The 19,760-nt window shown below is 42.9% G+C and overlaps 2 protein-coding genes across 9 annotated transcripts in view; one reads left to right on the top strand and one right to left on the bottom strand.

Annotated features, from left to right (window-relative positions):
• The window catches only part of LOC129817436 (atypical kinase COQ8A, mitochondrial-like), a 29,047-nt gene extending 21,793 nt beyond the window's left edge, over window positions 1–7,254 (top strand). For both annotated transcript variants that reach the window (XM_055872678.1, XM_055872677.1), the window contains exons 7-15: window positions 1,187–1,272; window positions 1,553–1,693; window positions 2,401–2,482; window positions 2,829–2,922; window positions 4,473–4,614; window positions 4,872–4,979; window positions 5,176–5,241; window positions 5,336–5,422; window positions 5,602–7,254. In XM_055872678.1, the coding sequence (XP_055728653.1) occupies window positions 1,187–1,272; window positions 1,553–1,693; window positions 2,401–2,482; window positions 2,829–2,922; window positions 4,473–4,614; window positions 4,872–4,979; window positions 5,176–5,241; window positions 5,336–5,422; window positions 5,602–5,895 (1,100 nt within the window). In that variant the 3' untranslated portion in view covers window positions 5,896–7,254. The remainder of the gene's footprint in view (window positions 1–1,186; window positions 1,273–1,552; window positions 1,694–2,400; window positions 2,483–2,828; window positions 2,923–4,472; window positions 4,615–4,871; window positions 4,980–5,175; window positions 5,242–5,335; window positions 5,423–5,601) is intronic.
• Window positions 7,255–8,676: 1,422 nt separating this feature from the next.
• Window positions 8,677–14,539, bottom strand: LOC129817437 (uncharacterized). 7 transcript variants are annotated; one of them, XM_055872679.1, is made up of 13 exons: window positions 14,423–14,527; window positions 14,139–14,310; window positions 13,194–13,245; window positions 13,029–13,095; window positions 12,808–12,935; window positions 12,594–12,663; window positions 12,284–12,493; window positions 12,021–12,059; window positions 11,722–11,850; window positions 9,876–10,028; window positions 9,709–9,771; window positions 9,401–9,592; window positions 8,677–9,261 (listed from the first exon to the last, which is right to left on the bottom strand). In XM_055872679.1, exons 3-13 carry the CDS (start codon window positions 13,200–13,202, stop codon window positions 9,044–9,046), a joined length of 1,278 nt encoding a protein of 425 aa, XP_055728654.1. In that variant the 5' UTR covers window positions 13,203–13,245; window positions 14,139–14,310; window positions 14,423–14,527; the 3' UTR covers window positions 8,677–9,043. The 7 variants fall into 7 exon arrangements, with proteins under 7 accessions (XP_055728654.1, XP_055728656.1, XP_055728658.1 ...); XM_055872681.1 differs by having other exon boundaries at window positions 13,205–13,245; window positions 14,139–14,536; XM_055872683.1 differs by having other exon boundaries at window positions 13,211–13,245; window positions 14,139–14,536.
• Window positions 14,540–19,760: the final 5,221 nt, after the last annotated feature.

Below are 19,760 nucleotides of genomic sequence, written 5' to 3'. Positions count from 1 at the left end.
AAATGGTATTCTCCCACCATTCCCATGTCAGTTGTGTGACACGTACCAAATTTACTATTGATTGACAGCAACAGCCACGGCATTGCCAGGGCTAAAAATAAGTCACCAACTATGTCAGAGCTACGACCTTCGAGTTTGAAGTGACCGGCCTCTGATATTTCCACTGATATTTCCCTATGTAAACTGATAGTGTCTAGGCTAATGTCCTTTTGTTCTAAAACGTGTTGAATGATTTTAGATAAAACTGGTTTTCAAACTGGCTTGGTATTCTAGGAAGGTTGTTGCATATCAATGGCTGTCTAATCATAACAGAAAAATGTGTCTGTTCAGCAGTCCTCATCTAAGTTAGGATAAACATACATGACGATAATGACTGTAATTTACAGTAAGACAAAGGTAAAATCACCATTACTTCAGTTGATCCCTCCATTTATTAAGTGCAGACGACGCTGAAATGAGAAGTAATTCTCATGTCAGGAAACAGGCCGACAGATGTGATTCAGAGAATAGGTGAGTGTTCTGCTTAACTAAATACTAAAGTCGCCCTCACTCACAATCAGCCGTGTCTGGCAGGAATATCTACCCTATTAGTTTCAGAAAGCAAAGACCTCAGGTCCCCTCTGACCACTGTGGTTTGGGTTCTATTTCATCTGTGTTTGATGCCATTTCTCCTCCACTGCCTTTTTCCACTTGTTGTCGGAATGGTGACCAGGTTATAGATCTGTCCCACAATGCTCTGCAGCCCAGCTCCCACCATGTTGTTTTGGTTAACATGCAAAGTCATCGTTGTTGCTATAATACATCTGAGGGACCGTTTTAAGGCACTGCCAGCTAAAGCTATGTGAAGATTGTTGCTGTGCCAAATGTGTTGGCCTCCCAGAGACGTTTAGTGAACACTGGCGAGGACTTGTGATAATCTCTGTGATTGAACTGTTTACTGTGATAAGGCCCAGAGGCACCAAGGGTTTAAAGATGATTTATAGACTTGTTCATTTATTACTCAATGTGTTGGAGTTGAACTGAACAGGATACTGCGATTAAGACCTGTGATTTCCTTTCCTGTATTGGTGCATAGTGTAATGAACAGGTTGACAGACGGGAACAATATGGCTTGTCTCATGTTTTGTTCTGACTGTTGTATGTCAGTCTGACACTTTCATCTCTCTGTTTTGTCCTTCTCCTTCAGATGATGCCTTCATCAACCCCCAGCTGGCCAAGATCTTTGAGCGAGTGAGACAGAGTGCAGACTTCATGCCCATCAAACAGATGACAGTAAGGTTTCACCTTTAATAACCTGCTCTTAAGTTCCCTCCTCACTAGTTCTTTAGCCTCTTGCTAGAAAGAGGTACTAGAAAACAAATGAGTATCACGCAGCTCTCTGAATCATTAGTCAGTCAGTAAGAAAAGAGAAAAACAGATTACCATCAGATCTGTTGAACCCCAGTCTTTTAATGAGGGTCCATAACTGAAGACTGACGCCCATCTCTGTGACAGACAAACCAATGGCAGCTCCCTCAACAGTGTATGTGTGGTTGTGTTCCTGTCCCTGCAGAAGTCTATCAACAATGACCTGGGCCCTAACTGGAGGGACAAGCTGGAGTCGTTTGAGGAACGTCCGTTTGCTGCAGCCTCCATCGGACAGGTCCATCTGGCTAAGATGAAGAACGGCAAGGAGGTGGCCATGAAGATCCAGGTGAGATAGAGAAACCTGCTGCTGCTTATTCTGGCGTTCCAGATAGAAGTGTAAGGAATAGAGCTGAGCGGACATGATTCCCTACTCTATATGACAGACTATCTTTTAGAAACAATACAGAACGTTCAGATAGAAATGTAGCGTTGCACCCTCCTAAAAAGTCCCCTGGTAATAGTACAAGTTCATATTAACACACACAGTATAGGCTTTTTACAACCTCATTAAAGGCATCGTCACATTGTAGAAGTCCACAGTGTAGAGATGACCGATGTTGAATGTCAGCAGTGACCACCAGCATTGGCTCTGCAATCTGATTGCTTTTCTGCTGTTCTCATGGCTGCATTGAAGGCAGTGCTCGTCTTTTCAAGAAGAAATCAAACAAGTCTTTTATTTATTTTTTTACTTTTTAAGCACATGGGAATCTTACGTGTCAACTCAGTATTGTTTATCTAAATTGTATTCGAGTAAGCTCTTCCCACATGTTCACCAGTCAAAAGACCTACATCATGGAAAGCATGTTTGTTGTTATAAACTGTATAGGTTTATCTCAAATTGTATATAGACAAGAGAGCTAAGTGCTCCATTAGCATGTCTCATATACAATATCATGGTAGTGTTTTGTTTTCACGTCAGGGCAGGTTTATGTCAAACTGGTAAACATGGTTGTTTTATCATGCTGTTTCTCCTGCTCTGTTTGTCCCATGCAGTACCCCGGAGTGGCTAAGAGCATCGACAGTGACGTCAACAACCTGATGACCCTCCTCACCATGAGCAACGCGCTGCCTGAAGGTGACGACCCCTGGAGGGATTGAATTGGTTATTTATGGGCTCATACTATACACAACTGACATAGCATGACATGGCTCACATTACGTACAATAATGGGAATTTTCCAGCCCCCCTCCCCTCAATATAAGCAAACACTATCATCCTGTTCCGATCCTGCTCACACACATGCAGTGTCACAGACGGCAGAGAGAGACCATCATTGATCCTCGGTACGGTGACTAGTTCCCATCAGTCAGGGCTTCCACTGAGCCTCTGCGTGAAAGAGAAATTATAATTAACCCCTCTCTCTCTCTTCTGCTCACAGTCTCCCTCCCTCTCTCTCTCCCTCTGTTTAAATCTCGTGCAGGTCTCTTCCCTGAGCATTTGATTGAGGTGATGAGCAGAGAGCTGGCGCTGGAATGTGATTACATAAGAGAGGCCAAATGTGCCAAGAAATTCAAGTGAGTAATGAAAACAACAAGATGTGCTTCTTCTTACAGACCACCTCCCTGTAACTACTTTCATCATCTAACCTGTCACTGCTCTGCTCCTGAAATGCCAGCAGCATACCACCCTGCATACCACTGCTGGCTTGCTTCTGAAGCTAAGCAGGGTTGGTCCTGGTCAGTCCCTGGATGGGAGACCAGATGCTGCTGGAAGTGGTGTTGGAGGGCCAGTAGGAGGCACTCTTTCCTCTGGTCTAAAAAATATCCCAATGCCCCAGGGCAGTGATTGGGGACACTGCCCTGTGTAGGGTGCCGTCTTTCGGATGGGACGTTAAACGGGTGTCCTGACTCTCTGAGGTCATTAAAAATCCCATGGCACTTATCGTAAGAGTAGGGGTGTTAACCCCGGTGTCCTGGCTAAATTCCCAATCTGGCCCTCAAACCATCATGGTCACCTAATAATCCCCAGTTTACAATTGGCTCATTCATCCCCCTCCTCTCCCCTGTAACTATTCCCCAGGTCGTTGCTGCAAATGAGAACGTGTTCTCAGTCAACTTACCTGGTAAAATAACGGTAAAAAAAAAAAAAAATTAAAGTAAAGGGGGTAAAATTGCTCTATTTTGGATGAAGTTGGCCTGTAGGGGCTAAGAATAGCTGCTCTAGCCCTCTGTGGAGCATTAGGTTTCGATATTAAGGTGCACCATTTGGCTTGCAGCCAGCTTTTAAATATAGACATACTAGAAATAATACAAGGAGACAACAAGCACCCCCTCCGCATGCCCTCTCCTCATGTCCCCTGTCCCCGTTCCATGGTCTGTTGACGGGCAGGCAGGGTGAGGGTTTATGCCCAGAGCGGGGGCTCCTGTTACACACGCAGTACACACCAGCTGTGGATGACATATGCTTTTCACCTTGACCGTGGACAGTGACACCTCTCCCTTCTATGCATAGTCATACAGTACATGGTTCACCCTCCCCATTAAACAGTGATTTCTACAGCCCAAGCACATGGAGTTAGTGTAGACACTGGATGGTTATTTGAGGGATTGTGGCGATGCAATGAGCTGTTGTTGTTGAGGACACTCACTGATTTTATTTATTTTTATTTAACCTTTTATTTAACTAGGCAAGTCATTTAAGAACAAATTCTTATTTACAATGACGTCCTACCCCGGCCAAACCCTGACGACGCTGGGCCAATTGTGCACCACCCTATGGGACTCCCAATCACGGCCAGGTGTGATACAGCCTGGAATCTAACCAGGGACTGTAGTGACGCCTCTTGGACAGAGATGCAGTGCCTTAGACCGCTGCGCCACTCGAGAGCCCTACACTACACTGATAAATCTGTGTAATTTGAAAAGAGGATCTTGTGGTGATATTTTAAACTCACATAGTAGGACTATAATGCTATTTGCAAACTAAAGATCCCGTGAATCTTTGTCACAAATAATGTACATATACTCCCGTTTAGTCCTAATTGCTGACTTATCCAGCAGTAGTTTTCAGAGCTGTATGTTGTTGTTCATGTCTGACGAGTGTTGCATGTATGTGATTGGTACAGGGAGCTGCTGAAAGACCACCCGTTCTTCTACGTACCAGATGTAATAGATGAGCTGAGCAGCAACGCCGTCCTCACCACAGAGCTGGTCCCAGGCTTCCCTCTGGACCAGGCTGAACAACTCTCCCAGGAACTCAAGAACGAGGTCAGCACATGCTGCAACTTTATTCAATAACCAAAACATTGCACCATTCTGGTGATTACTACTTACCTACTGTATATTGTGGAATGTGTGTGTTCTCTTGCCAAGCTTGTTTTGATGTGTAAGACAAACGCCACCACAACAACCTCCTTTCTCTGTCGCCTCATACACCAAAACACCAGTGTAATACTGCCCCTTGGTGGCCACACTGCAGAATGAAAAATGAGATCTCTCTCTCTCTCTCTCTCTCTCTCTGTCAGATCTGTGAGAATATCCTGAAGCTGTGTTTGAGGGAGCTGTTTGAGTTCAGATACATGCAGACTGACCCCAACTGGTCCAACTTCTTCTACGACCCGCAGACACACAGGGTGAGTCTGCCTTTTAACTCTTATCAATTTCATCATTAGAGTCCACTGATTTTGATGACCCTCCTAAAGGTCCTTTCTGTTTAAATGTAAATACAGTGTCTTCTGTAGAGTCAAGCCTATACAGTAACCCCCATCCAGTAGCACGATTTTGCTGAATGCTTTGAATAACTAAACATTGCTACTGTTTCATCCATAGGTTGCGTTGTTGGATTTCGGCGCAACGAGAGGATTTAGTGAAGACTTCACTGACATCTACATTGAGGTGAGCTATTGGGCTATATCCCCCAACAAAACATAACCGACCAGAATGATCTTGTTCTACGTGTGCGACATCCTTTATTTCTTGGTTTAACCAGCTCATCAAGTCCGCAGCAGAGGGAGACAGAGAGGGGGTTCTGAAGAGATCAAGAGACATGAAGTTCCTCACAGGTTATGAGTCAAAGGTGAGTGACTTCATTCTTTCTCAACACATGCATCAATAAGGCTGTATACCATTTTATTTAGTCACAATGAATTAAGGCCCTTCATTAATCTATGGCATAAACTTAGTAGTGAACACTTAACTTAATTTCAAAACACACACACTCTGATTATTACTGAGTATGTTCTGCCCGTCCCTCAGTCCATGGAGAACGCCCATGTGGATGCGGTGATGATCCTGGGTGAGGCGTTCGCCTCCACGGAGCCCTTTAACTTCGGGGCCCAGAGCACCACGGAGCGCATCCACAACCTGATCCCCGTGATGCTGAAGCAGCGCCTCACCCCGCCCCCCGAGGAGACCTACTCCCTCCACCGCAAGATGGGCGGCTCCTTCCTCATCTGCTCCCGCCTTGACGCCAAGCTCAGCTGCAAGAACATGTTCCAGGAAGCTTATAACAACTACTGGAGGGACCGCCCCAACCGACCAAGCCAGTGACCGGACACTGCAGAGCTACGGCACCAGGGTTAGAGAGGGTGTGGACTATAAGGGAGGGATGTTGAACCAGCCTAGCCAGACTTGCGCTCCTGTAAATTGAATGTATATTAATGGCACTTTTCCTCGTCCCTCCCCCGAACCTGTCTTTTTTGTTGTGTTATTTGGAGTATATTAACCATGGCTGTCCAGTTAACATATTCACAAGACGTATGAGATGGTTGGTTGTATAGGTTGAGTTAACTGGGATGAATGCTATGACGTGTGTCTCGAGTGAGAATTGTGAAATCAAGACATTTGGTTTCTTTTGACGTGGGGATATGATACTATCTAATGGTCATAAAACACAAGTGGGGTTGACAAGGTAATGTATTGAAGAACAGTGACCTACTTACTGTTGATCAACTATATTTTCCAGAATGTGGAAGTAGTGCTAGTGTCCTATGAGGACAAAACAAATGCACACCGATGTGTGAAAGGGAGTTTAAGTCACACTTATGCATAGTGCACACACGTTACCAGGGTACAGACCAATTCCTGTTGAGGGAGAAGATTTGAGGACAATCTCCTATTTAGCCTGTCCCTATAAGAAACACATGACAATTTGGGCCACCTGAAATATCATAGTAGATTAAACAATGATGGCACTCTCAAGACATCAGTTGTTTCTGAGAGTTGGATGTGGCTGATGGGTTTACTTCCAGTGCCTGAGGAAATAAGAACATGTGTTCTCATTGACTGATCTACTCTACTCTGGACCTGTAGCACAAAAATGGAGTGTTTTAGCACCAGTGTTGCTCGTGTGTCCTGGTGGGCCTGTGACATGTTGAGTAGGTTTTCCTTTATCATCAGGGGGGATGACAACTGCAGGGTTTGCATCAGTTTAGAAAACACTAACTCCTGTTTTGTCATTTACTTTGTGGTGGAAAGATGAAAGTGATCCTAAATCACTTAGTGTGAATAAATGCAAATGTGCCTATAGTTTTTCTAGGATATTTAGAAATAAATAACGCTTTCTCTTTATATTGATATCAGAAGTTTGAAAAACACGGTTTTTACATTTTCTAATCAATGGCATTCTTAATACAAGGGTTGTGATTAAATATGATTCAACACTTTTACGCTTCTATTTTATGAAAAGAACAACTGAGGAACTTACATTTTATTTAGCTTTAAGTCCATCTATAGAGACAAATTCCTCACGAAACACGAATAATGCAATGGGAAAGTATTCATCCACTTGACTTTGAAATAAAACATTTCTCATCAATCTGCACACAATACCCCATAATGACAAAGTGAAAACAGGTTTAATTTTTTGCAAATGTATTAAAAATAAACTTATTTACATAACTATTCAGACCCATTGCCATGAGACTTGAAATTGAGCTCCGGTGCATCCTGTTTCCATTGATCATCCTTGATGTTTCTACAACTTGGAGTCCACCTGTGGTAAATGTAATTGATTGGACATGATTTGGAAAGGCACACACACACACCTGTCTATATAAAATGTCCCACAGTTGACAGCGTATGTCAAAAAGCCAAGCCATGAGGTCGAAAGAATTCTCTGTAGAGCTCCGAGGCTTAATTGTGTCGGCACAGATCTGGGGAAGGGTATCGGAAAAATGTCTGCAGCACTGACGGTCCCCAAGAACACAGTGGCCTCCAACAGTCGTAAATGGAAGAAGTTTGGAACCACCAAGACTCTTCCTAGAGCTGGCCGCCCGGCCAAACTGAGCAATCGTGAGAAGGGCCTTGGTCAGGGAGGTGACCAAGAATCCGATTGTTCACTCTGACAGAGCTCCTCTGTGGAGATGGAAAACCTTCCAGAAAGACAACCATCTCTGCAGCACTCCACCAATCAGGCCTTTATGGTAGAGTGGCCAGACGGAAGCCACTCAGTAAAAGGCAGCCCACATGAGAGCCTGCTTGAGGTAGGCCAAAAGTCACCTAAAGGACTCTGACCATGAGAAACAAGATTCTCTGGTCTGTAGAAACCAAGAGTGAACTCTTTGGCCCGAATGCTAAGCGTCACATCTGGAAAAAACCTGGCACCATCCCTAAAGTGAAGCATGGTGGTGGCAGCATCATGCTGTGGGGATGTTTTTCAGTGGCAGGGACTGGGAGACTAGTCAGGATCGAGGGAAAGATGAACGGAGCAAAGTACCGACAGATCCTTGATGAAAACCTGCTCCAGAGCGCTCAGGACCTGACTGGGACAAAGGTTTACCTTCCAACAGGACAACAATTCTAAGAGCACAGCCAAGACAAAACAGGAGTTGCTTCGGGACAAGTCTCTGAATGTCCTTGAGTGGCCCAGCCAGAGCCCGAACTTGAATCCGATCTAACATCTCTGGAAAGACCTGAAAATAGCTGTGCCGCAACGCTCCCCATCCAACCTGAGTGAGGATCTGCAGAGAAGAATGGGAGACACTCCCAAAATACAGGTGTGCCAAGCTTGTGGCGTCATACCCAAGAAGACTCGGCTGTAATTGCTGCCAAATGTGCTTCAACAAAGTACTGAGGAAAGGGTCTGAATACTTATGTAAATGTGATATTTCCATTTTTAATACATTTTTTGCTTTGTCATTATGGGGTATTGTGTGTAGATTAATTCATTTTAGAATAAGGCTGTAACGTAACAAAATCTGGAAAAAGTCAAGGGATCTGAATACTCTGTATGTTGATATCACAAGAGTTTGGGGAAAAAAACAGTTATTCAATATTTGATGTAACACTTTCTTACTTGTTCTGAATTATTTTCATAGATTAGGACATCTGTAAGCAAAACAAATATAATTTAATGATACTGTAGTTACATAGACAAGCATTTGTTAAAAGTACATCCAACAACTAAGTGCTTCTAATACCAAAAGAAGGAAAAGCTAAAATTCACAAATATGAGGCATCCCGCATGATTGGTAGTGTTAAGAGGGCATCCACTGCAAAGATTCCCTTTCTACAGCGAGACATCTAATTTAGTCCTGCTTGAGTATCAACAGTCATTCATCTGGTTGACTACACAGATTGATATGCTTTATTCTAATCTAGAATGAATTACCAACGCCTTGAATGGTAGAATGAGGTTTTTAAATCATGTTTGCGTGTTAAACTTCAGACACTACTTTGTGTTGCCACCAGGGGAAACTTAACGTGTGTAAGTAGTGCTGCTGTATTTCTGTAAGGCCTTGTGTATGAGAGTCGCTGCTTTATCATTTGTTTCACACTGCAGAAGTCCCAAAGAGTCATGGAAGAGAACATTCACTTCCTCCACTACGTTTTTGTAGTGAGATGCAGATCTCTGGCTTGTGACAAAGCAGTGATCAAAAGTATGGTTCATCACCACTAGAATGACATCTTTGTTACCTGTTGAGAGACAAAATGTAATCTTTAGAAATGTACTTCCACTTAAAAATATATTTTTCATTAGTCAGTCATTCTACAATTTGGACCAATACATCCTGTTGAGTTACTTTCATGCTGTAATCTTAAAGGGCTTTCCTACTTGGAACTTTGCTCATGGCAGCATCAATGTCTGTTCCCACACGAGATGTAATAGGACAGAAGGCTATTATGACCTGGCAGTCTTCTGGTCTGGTCTCCTCTCGCTTTAGTCCTACTGCCAGATCATCCACTTGTTTCATGAGTACAAGGTGAGTGTTCAGGGTTTTTCCACAGACTTGTGAATGGACTTTAACTGTTCAAGACAAAAAAATGACTTCACACTTTATACAACTCCAATATAATAATAATTCACCATCTCTTTTTATAAATTAGGAGGTAAGATGAGTATCATATTGATTAGAGTCTCACCTGCTTGTTTCTTATTTAGAGGTTCAGATGTGCTAGAACCGCACCCAAATGAGGACCTCCAATCTGAAAGTATTAATTTAAATCACACTTAACAATAATTGTGTCCAATTACAAAATATCATTAAAGGATTTCATGACATTGAACAGTTTTTAGGTTTGATATTGACCTGTGTGGCATTGTGCAGAAAGCTGGTTTCTACCTCCTGCTCCTAAACAGTCTGCAAAGTTTGATTTCTCTAGTTTGCATCGTGGCTCGGTCAGCCCACTACCAGTGAAAATTTGAGAAGCAACTGTTCTTTTTTGAAAATGGGTGTCAGCACCTAAGGATGAGAACCACATAGCAAAATAGTTTGATTAGAATTTACAAGTAGGCTAAGGATTTTAATACCAGGTACACAGCCAACAGTCAAATGAAATGTTTGATATACCACATACAGTTGAAGTCGGAAGTTTAAATACTTAGGTTGGAGTCATAACTTGTTTTTCAACCACTCCACAAATTTCTTGTTAACAAACTATAGTTTTGGCAAGTCTGTTAGGACATCTACTTTGTGCATAACAAGTAATTTTTCCAACAATTGTTTACAGACAGATTATTTCACTGCATCACAATTCAAGTGGGTCAGAAGTTTACATTCACTAAGCTGACTGCCTTTAAACAGCTTGGAAAATTCCAGAAAAATATGTCATGGCTTTAGAAGCTTCTGATAGGCTAATTGACATAATTTGAGTCAATTGGAGGTGTACCTGCGGATGTATTTCAAGGGCTACCTTCAAACTCAGTGCCTCTTTGCTTGACATCATAGAAGAAAAAAAAGAAATCAGCCAAGACCTCAGAGAAAAAAGAAAAAAAAAGTAGACCTCCACAAGTCTGGTTCATCCTTGGGAGCAATTTCCAAACGCCTGAAGGTACCACGTTCATCTGTACAAACAATAGTACGCAAGTATAAACACCATGGGACCACGCAGTCGTCATACTGCTCAGGAAGGAGATGCTTTCTGTCTCCTAGAGATGAACGTACTTTGGTGCAAAAAGTGCAAATCAATCAAAGAACAGCAAAGGACCCTGTGAAGATGCTGGAGGAAACAGGTACAAAAGTATCTATATCCACAGTAAAACGAGTCCAATATTGGCATAACCTGAAAGGTCGCTCAATAAGGAAGAAGACACTGCTCCAAAACTGCCATAAAAAGCCAGACTACAGTTTACAACTGCACATGGGAAAAAAGAGCGTACTTTTTGGAGAAATGTCCTCTGGTCTGATGAAACAAAAATAGAACTGATTGACCATCGTTATTTTTGGAGGAAAAATAAGCACGGGGGTGGCAGCATCATGTTGTGGGGGTGCTTTGCTGCAGGAGGTACTAGTGCACTTCACAAAATAGATGGCATCATGAGGAAAGAAAATGTGGATATATTGAAGCAACATCTCAAGACGTCAGTCAGGAAGTTAAAGCTTGGTCGTAAATGGGTCTTCCAAATGGACAATGACCCCAAGCATACTTCCCAAGTTGTGGCAAAATGGCTTAAGGACAACAAAGTCAAGGTATTGGAGTGGCCATCACAAAGCCCTGACCTCAATCCCATAGACAATTTGTGGGCAGAAGGGAAAAAGAGTGTGCGAGCAAGGAGGCCTACAAACCTGACTCAGTTACACCAGCTCTGTCAGGAGGAATGGGCTAAAATTCACCCAACTTATTGTGAGAAGCTTGTGGAAGGCTACTCGAAATGTTTGACCCAAGTTAAACGATTTAAAAGGCAATGCTACCAAATATTAATTGAGTATGTAAACTTCGGACACACTGGGAATGTGATGAAAGAAATAAAAGCTGATATAAATCATTGTCTGTACTATTATTCTGACATGTCACATTCTAAAAATAAAGTGGTGATCCTAAGTGACCTAAGACAGGGAATGTTAAATACGATTAAATGTCAGGAATTATGAAAGACTGAGTTTAAATGTATTTGGCTAAGGTGTGTGTAAACTTCCGACTTCAACTGTAGGTTACCAGCTGCTCCTGAAGTATAAGAGTGTGACATTGAGGTCTCATCTTGAGTTTCTTTGAAAGTGTGTCTGTTCGGCGCACCAGACACTTCTGTTCTGCATTGTTTGTGCTGGCTGTCAGTGGCACATAAGGCTGAGGACCACATAAAATACTATTAATTAAAATCAACAATATTGCAGCACATTCTTGTGAGTCTGTGCAAGTCATTGTGGTTAGCTTTGCAAGCTGTAAAAGGGTTTAATAACATCTATAGAATTATTACGTTTTGACAATAAAGTGCCCTGTTAAAGGTTTTGCGTTACCTGATGGTCCTGAGGTGCCATTAACAGATGTTTTCTGGACTAAAAAAAGATTGAAGGATTAGGGCCGTTAACTGGGCTTACAGTCCCACTAGTTGAAGCCAACCTAGGTCTTGAATGTTGAACTTCTCAACAAAACTATACTATTCATGAAATCTACTACAGTGTTTATGATTTGTATGCCATCATCTACCATCTTTTGATTAATGAAGAATGAGGAATGAGACCCACTGTGCTGCAGCTAACACAGCAGTTCAGTCATTTACCCTCAACATTTGATGGCTGGTTTCCTGCTGTAGCAGAGTCAACTGATAGAGATGCAGCACTGCTCTGAGCCTCCATGGACTCTTCTCCAATGTAGCTCTCGAGCAAACCAACGTGTGCCTGAATGAAGTGCAGGGCTTCGGCCAGCTGCTTCTCCACATCTCTAAGAATAGGGAAGTAGCCATGTAACACTCCCCCAGGAACAAGTGCATCTGTAAGGAGAAAGTGACCAGTGCATACAATTACAACCAAAGATGCACCAAAACTGTATTGGGTGAGTGCTATGCTGAATTGTTTTGAAAAGGGACTTACTCTCCATGACATCAACCGGAAGGAATTCCCTCAGCTTGTTAAGAACTAAAGCAATAGGTTTAGCTGTGTCCTAAGAATCAGAAATATTACAGAAAACAGGGGAATTAGTACATCCAATGGAATTGCACATTGAATCAAACATCATTCTATTAACTAGTGAATGATTCCAGAATAGTGGTACAGTAGCTTTAGAAGATATTGGGGCTATACCAACCTGTTTAGATTTGTTTATAAGTTCACTGATCTTCTTTCTAAGTTTAAAATGCTGAACGCCTGGCACAAGTTCGTTCAGATCTCCTCTTGTTAACTCTTGAATTTCAATGTCATCTGTAATTTCAGCACCTAGAAACAAACGATGTAACACAGTTGTCATCGACTGACAACACAATGCATAAAGCTCAGTCAGATGTTCCATGATGTTCCATGTTAACTTACTTGCCAGGGCATATGCTGCAACTGGTGAGAGGCCCCTGATTTGCTCTTCCAAACTCATTGTCCTTGCCTAGGAGGAAGACATTGATATGCTATTTAGTAGCCCTAAGCATTGTTCACAGGTTTACACAGCTGCTTAATGTTACTGTATAATGTTATTGTAGTTACGTGACTCATACTTGTACTTTCACACTGATGCTGCTATCCCAGCTGCTCTGACCTGTCATTATGGTAACAACACAATAAGGAGGGTATGTTTACTAGTCTGGACACAATGTTACAACACTTTCAGAAAAAACATGCATTGTGAAGTAACCTACAATATACAATTTATCTGCAACGTTTTACATGTTGCAAAATATTGAGTAAGCTAAGCCTGGACATTGAATTTACGATTCCAATAATAGGGACAAGGTAAAGTAGATGTTAAACATTCAGCCTGCCACAGTCACTATAGAAGCTCTACTCAAGAGTGCCTGGTTAAATTGTGGTTAGGAGCATTTTTAAACTCTCCATGGTTAAAATAGTAAGAAATATGTTATTGTTTTCTATCATCTTATATTTAATTATTTTGACAATTGTATTTTACACAAAATTCCCTACGGTAGACATTACACAAACTAACGTCTTCACAACACATGATTTACAGGAAATACACATACCTTTTACCTCAAATAAGTGACTCGTGTGTTTAGGGATGAATTGTTAATGTCTTTTCTTCAACATATAACGACTTATTTCAGCATATTGACTATGAATTTGGACATCTAAAACCGGTAATATGACACTGGGTTACAAATAAAAATGCCATAACATCAGGAAACAGAAACAGTATAATTTTCAATGTGTGTTTTAGGAATATAAATTGTCATTTTAACATTCTTTTTCAACATGAATCTACTTAATTTGGTAAAACTACTGAATGAGTCCAAAAACCGTGCTACAATGTATTGATTTTATAAGTGAAATCGTGAAAATAAGTTTGTCCTACTGCCTAGTCATAAAGTAGACGTTAAACATTCAGCCTGCCACACAGTCACTATAGAAGCTCTACTCTAGAGCGCGAGTCATAGGCCACGAATCGAGGCATGAAAATTATTAATAACAACTCACCTGCTGCTGTTTAATATCGAACTTTATCACGCTGCCAAGATCAGACAGGCCATACGAAACCGTCACTGGGTTTAGATTTGTTTTTAATGCAATGACTGTGGGTTGGATGAGTTGGACGTCAAAAACCGCAAATTATCGGTGTCCTTTACCAGAAATTGTACTGACATGATTTCTAGTAAAGTGAAAGTAAAGCCAAAGACAGATTCGAAAGGTTTAGTGATGTTCGGGATCCTTGGGACGTCCACATTCTAAACCCTAACCCCTACTTTAACCATAACCCTTACCTTAACATCGATCTATAAAAAGAAGTATCATAACCATTTACAATGTCAACTTTAATGGTGTAACGTCAGAGTTGGGACGTCCCAAGCATCCCGAATAGCAAGGACAATACAGGAAATGCTTCTCCAGGACGTCACACTTGTAGGCACTGGGTGCGTTTGAGTCGCAAACCGTAAGTAGCCGACTGTAGACGGAAGTCGATGAAGGTACATATCACAGATTTGGCCACTAACAATGAAAATAAATGTATTTAAAAATGGAGGGCAGTCAGGAAGAGGCAATGTCAAATGGACCATTCTAGCCAATGAGGCCAGATACGAATGTGATAACTGTTTGAATGTTAAATGACGAGACAGAGGCATTCATGCGAATAACCAGTCTTGTTCAGTACATTACAATTCATCCGGGTGTTTCAAGCACACCGGTAAAACACTGGAGTTGCAGTAATTAACATTTACCAACAGATGGCATCACTGTGCCATCTTACACCCATAACAATAACAGGCACAACGCCTATAGTGTTTTTTCTCAAAGTTGCCGGGATGTCACGTGTCCTACTTATATCAGTACACTCGTAACAACCTAAGCATTAAGGAACTTCTATTCAATCAAAAGCCGCACGTAACAAATAAGCCATTACATTTTTTGTTAACCAAATTTGACACCCTCCCATTGACCTCCATACAAAAACTCCTCGCTTGGTGGGCGAATAACAAAAATCGAAAAAACGCCACCTTCTGGAGAAGACAGATTTTGGGCCCATTTATCCCTTTTCTTCAGTATATGTATGCACCTACAGCAAGTCGGGCAACTTCTGCTGTTTCTAGGGAATGCGCCTCCAGCTAGGATTTTTATATATTGGCTACTTAACCAGACGGCCTGACGTCACCACTACTCACCAAATCTTTCCCCCAGTGGTCCCATGTTCTGAACATGGCTGATCACTTAAACACCTGCACCAAACTTTGAGCAACAGGTAATTCATATGTTTACCTTAGTCGTTACATGGTTTGTCATTAAATATTAGTATTACATAGACACATTTCTAATATCCATAGATTATTGACCCCTGACTGACCATTTTTTAAGTACGTTAGCTTAGTTGGTTGGCTTTTGTGTCAGACTAGGTAGCCAAATGGAATGAATCGCAAGACTGCATGCATGTAATGTTACAGCTAGCCACTGCCACCCATACTGAAATTTGTGAGTTTGAGTGAATGTGTGAGAGAGAGAAAACAGTGACAACCCTAAATGGCTATTCCCATAACAATACCTGAAGCCTAGACCCAATCTTGCCTGATACCAGCTGGTTGGGTGACATTTCAAATGACAATTTGTATGTCCTCACAGGCGATGGAGAGACACATTATGGACAAGCTCCTGTACAGATTGCAGCGGGCCATGCAACGCCTTCCTCTTAATCTTGATTACCTAGTTTGTCTGCAACCATTGAGATGATATTTGTCAGCTCACTAGCAAATCAAGTACACTTGCCTCAAGAAGTGTGAAGGGTCTCTCCAATCTGTATATTCTCGTAAATGCTGAAATGGAAGAAGGAAATGCCCCATCAATTGTTGCTGATGAGTTGGATGGCGAAATGGGACGTCTTAAACTGACTGTTTCAGAACAGCACCTTCGACAGCTGATTGAAATGGATCTGCCTGTTCCTTGCGTCGCCAAACTGCTTGTCATCAACACAAACTGACCAACACAGAATGCAGGAATACAGTATTGTGGTGAGGGGAACATACAGACAAATGATAGACGAGGAGCTGGACATCTGGTGGCCACAATCAAGACAAGTTCACCACAATTAGGATGGTGAGAGAACGTCTGAAAGCACTGGATCGTCGAGTCCAGTGGACCCGAGTTTGGGACTCAGTGCTTCGTGTAGACGCTGCAGGAATACAGGAAGGAATAGTATGACTTGGATGTGTTGTCAGAAGAACATACTCTGAACAGAGTCCTCTTTCCCTCATACATGTGGACACCAACCACAAGATGATCAGGTAAGCTTAAACCTCCTTCAGTTCGGAGGGGTCTCATAGCCCATACAATGCTGTCTCTGTTATATTTTACTTTAAGATGGCTGATTTGGAAGGTATACAAAACTGTCCAAAACGGTCTTTCAACAGATATGGCTTTGTAATATTTGGTGGCATAGACAGCTTCTCAAGGAAGGTAACCTATTGATCTCCCATGGTATTTAAAGTTCGTAATGTTTGTCTGACCCAATGCTTTAAATAAACAATTCGTTTGAATTGTACAACAGCCCAGCTGTTTTGTATACGTGTTATTTTTATCATATAGATCATGTACCTCGGTGCAGCAACCAGCAACAAAGCATCAACTGCCCTTGGATTCTTCCTGGAGTCTGTAGCGAAGCATGGCTTTCCATTAAGGTAATAGCATCATTCCCTCAGTAGTGTTGTGTGGAATCAAGCATTTGTTTGTAAATTGACACCGTTGGTTGCTGCCTGACACTGCCTGGTCTGCCTGAGGCCTTGTCTATCAAGACAAATATATTTATGTTGACCAAGTTTCATACACCACATAGAGGAGAGTAATTGAATTATGATAAACAGTTGTCTTGATTATAATGCTAGTGTCTGTATCTCATCATCTAGGTGAGAGCAGACCAAGGTGTGGAGAATGTGGACATCTCAACATGCATGTTTCATGTCCGTGGTTGTGACAGGGGAAGCTTTATCTCTGGTAAAAGTGTCCACAATCAACAGTAATTTCCACCACTATTTGTGTGTGCTGAATACATAGATTACCACATATTATTGACATTTGATCTGTACTATACTTTCTAGAGTGTAGTTAGGCAGGTGGCCTACATCTAAATTATAACCCCTGCACTGAGTAGAGATGACAAGCTGTGCTGTTTCATGTATAACTGGTACTTAAATGCTTTGCAAAGGAGTGCCTTATAGATAACGTTTCCATTAATTTTTTGGGCAAGTAAAGTCATACCGTATAAAAAAAGATATGCAATGACAGTTGTATTGGATACAGGAAGTTTCGGAACAATCTGATAAATGCCGACAGATCATTTGTTCGTTGGACATGGTGTTCGATCTTTTTGCCGGTAAAACTAATTGTGTGAGAATTGGTGGTGGAAACGCCTTTAAGCACAAATAATGATATAGTACCCATCATATCGAAGTAAACTTAGTCACGCATTGTATTCAACATTTTGAGCAGTGAGATACTAAATAAATGATAGGAAAGAAGCATAGAATCAAAGAGGAAAGACTGGGCCTCTGTAGAAAGACAGATAGCTGTGGAATGTGTTGGGGGAAGGGAGTAGAGCAACAGTTGAGATAGGGGAGACAGATGGACATCTGTGCACTAGGGGAAGGAATGGTTGAGGTCAGGAGGTGAGGTCAGTTCCTCTTATGGGAGTAATCAGGGTTTAGTATATGGTTACCTTCTTCCTGTTGAGCATAATATGTAAGGATTGGAGAGAAGGTGGAATGTCTTAAGTGGGATATAAATATCTGCATGGGACAAATGTTGGGTTGTCTGAATACAGCTGTGCAGGACCTTTGGGAAGAATTAAACTTGGGTAAAGCATCTCTAGTGCCCATTGTAGCGGTATTTATTAGAGAGGGGCAAATAAAGATTTTGTTCGGGCACCAGGCAGGTATTAACCATGCCGAAAGGAAAAGAGTAGAATAGAGAGAGTACCACTACCAGACCCACATCTGCAGAAGAGACTGCCTAGAGTGCAGCCTGTTTGCCAGATAGCCAGTGGAGAGAAAAGAGAAGACACACCATATAAACCCACGTCACAGCCCAGGGGTAACCCCACCAATAATACCTCATACAATAATGGCAGAGCAATTGAACAGCAACTTCATAGAAACAATTTACAAGAAAGAACCCAGTCATCAAAGGATTTGCAATAATCTGTATTATCTTCTAGTGGAGGAGTTCAGGGGTATGAAGGTGGGGGGGGTGTTCATAGACAAACAAAGGCCTTAAAAATGTCCACAATCTTTTTGGCCACGCCTTGGTCTGCTCTCACCACCTCAATACAGTTCAACTAACAATACACAAGCAACCTCCCTTTAAACTAAAATGTCCACCCAAATACTTCTGGCAGGGCAATAATAGTCCAGCACTAATGAACATCAACGGGAAGTGCATTTGAAAAATAGAACATCTGCTGCAGTGTAAAGCACTGGAGCGATAGAGGGAAGAAAAAGAGAGAGAGAGAGCAAGAGAGTCTTAGCTGTGGTTTTCGGGCTTGCAGTTGTCCTGTCTGACCGTCAGATGGTTTGTATGTCAACGCTTTGCAACAATGTTGCTACTAATCCATGCGATCCATAGCAGGTGCGGTCCCAAACGATAACAACCACGACCTAGGGAGACGACAGACAGACGGGAGACCCTGGCAGCGCTGGACAGATGGGAGACTCAGGTGGCGCTGGACAGACGGGAGCACCTGTAGTGAGGAGACAGAGAGACAGCCTGGTGCGGGGGGCTGCCACCGGAAGGCTGGTGCGTGGAGGTGGCACCGGATAGACCGGACCATGGAGGCGCACTGCAGGTCTTGAGCACCGAACCTGCCCAACCCTACCTGGCTGAATGCTCCCCGTAGCCAAGCCAGTGCGGCGCACTGGGCTGTGCTGGCGAACCGGGGACACCATGCGTAGGGCCGGTGCCATGTACCCCGGCCCGAGGAGACGCACTGGAGACCAGATGCGTTGAGCCGGCTTCATGGCACCTGGCTCGATGCCCACTCTAGCCCGGCCGATACTAGGCGCTGCTACGTACCGCACCGGGCTATGCCTGCTCTCCGGGGACACCGTGCGCCTCACGGCATAACATGGTGCCTGCCCGGTCCCTCTCTCTCCAATGTAAGCACGGGGAGTTGGCTCAGGTCTCCTACCTGGCTTAGCCACACTCCCTGTGTGCCTCCCCCCAAGACATTTTTGGGGCTGCCTCTCTGGCTTCCAGCCGCGCTTACATGCAGCCTCCTCATACCACCGCCTCTCTGCTTTCGCTGCCTCCAGCTCAGCTTTGGGGCGGTGATATTCACCAACCTGAGTCCAAGGTCCCTTGCCGTCCAGAATCTCCTCCCAGGTCCAGGAGTCCTCCGATCGCTGCTGCTGCTGCCCGTTACCACGCTGCTTGGTCCTTTTTCGGTGGTTGGTTCTGTAACGGTTGTCGTCTGGAGGAGAAGAAGAGGACCAAGGTGCAGCGTGGTAATTGTTCATCTTGTTTAATGAAGGTGAACACTCAAAATACAAAAACAACAAATGTGAAAAACCGAAGCAGTACTGTCTGGTGCAGACACACAAAGACAGGAAAACAACCACCCACAAA

The sequence above is a fragment of the Salvelinus fontinalis genome, chromosome 20 (assembly GCF_029448725.1).
Source record: "Salvelinus fontinalis isolate EN_2023a chromosome 20, ASM2944872v1, whole genome shotgun sequence".
In the NCBI taxonomy this organism is placed as follows: domain Eukaryota; kingdom Metazoa; phylum Chordata; class Actinopteri; order Salmoniformes; family Salmonidae; genus Salvelinus; species Salvelinus fontinalis.
The sequence above is the reverse complement of the archived record's forward strand: the minus strand, read 5'-3'. Positions and strand labels throughout refer to the sequence as shown.

Excerpts from the sequence above, each read along its gene's own strand:
- LOC129817437 (XM_055872679.1), bottom strand. Across the intron at positions 12,494-12,593 it reads TCCGGTTGATGTCATGGAGA|ATGCACTTGTTCCTGGGGGA; the intron begins GTAAGTCCCTTT and ends TTCTCCTTACAG. Across the intron at positions 10,029-11,721 it reads TTATACTTCAGGAGCAGCTG|GTGCTGACACCCATTTTCAA; the intron begins GTAACCTACAGT and ends TCTCATCCTTAG.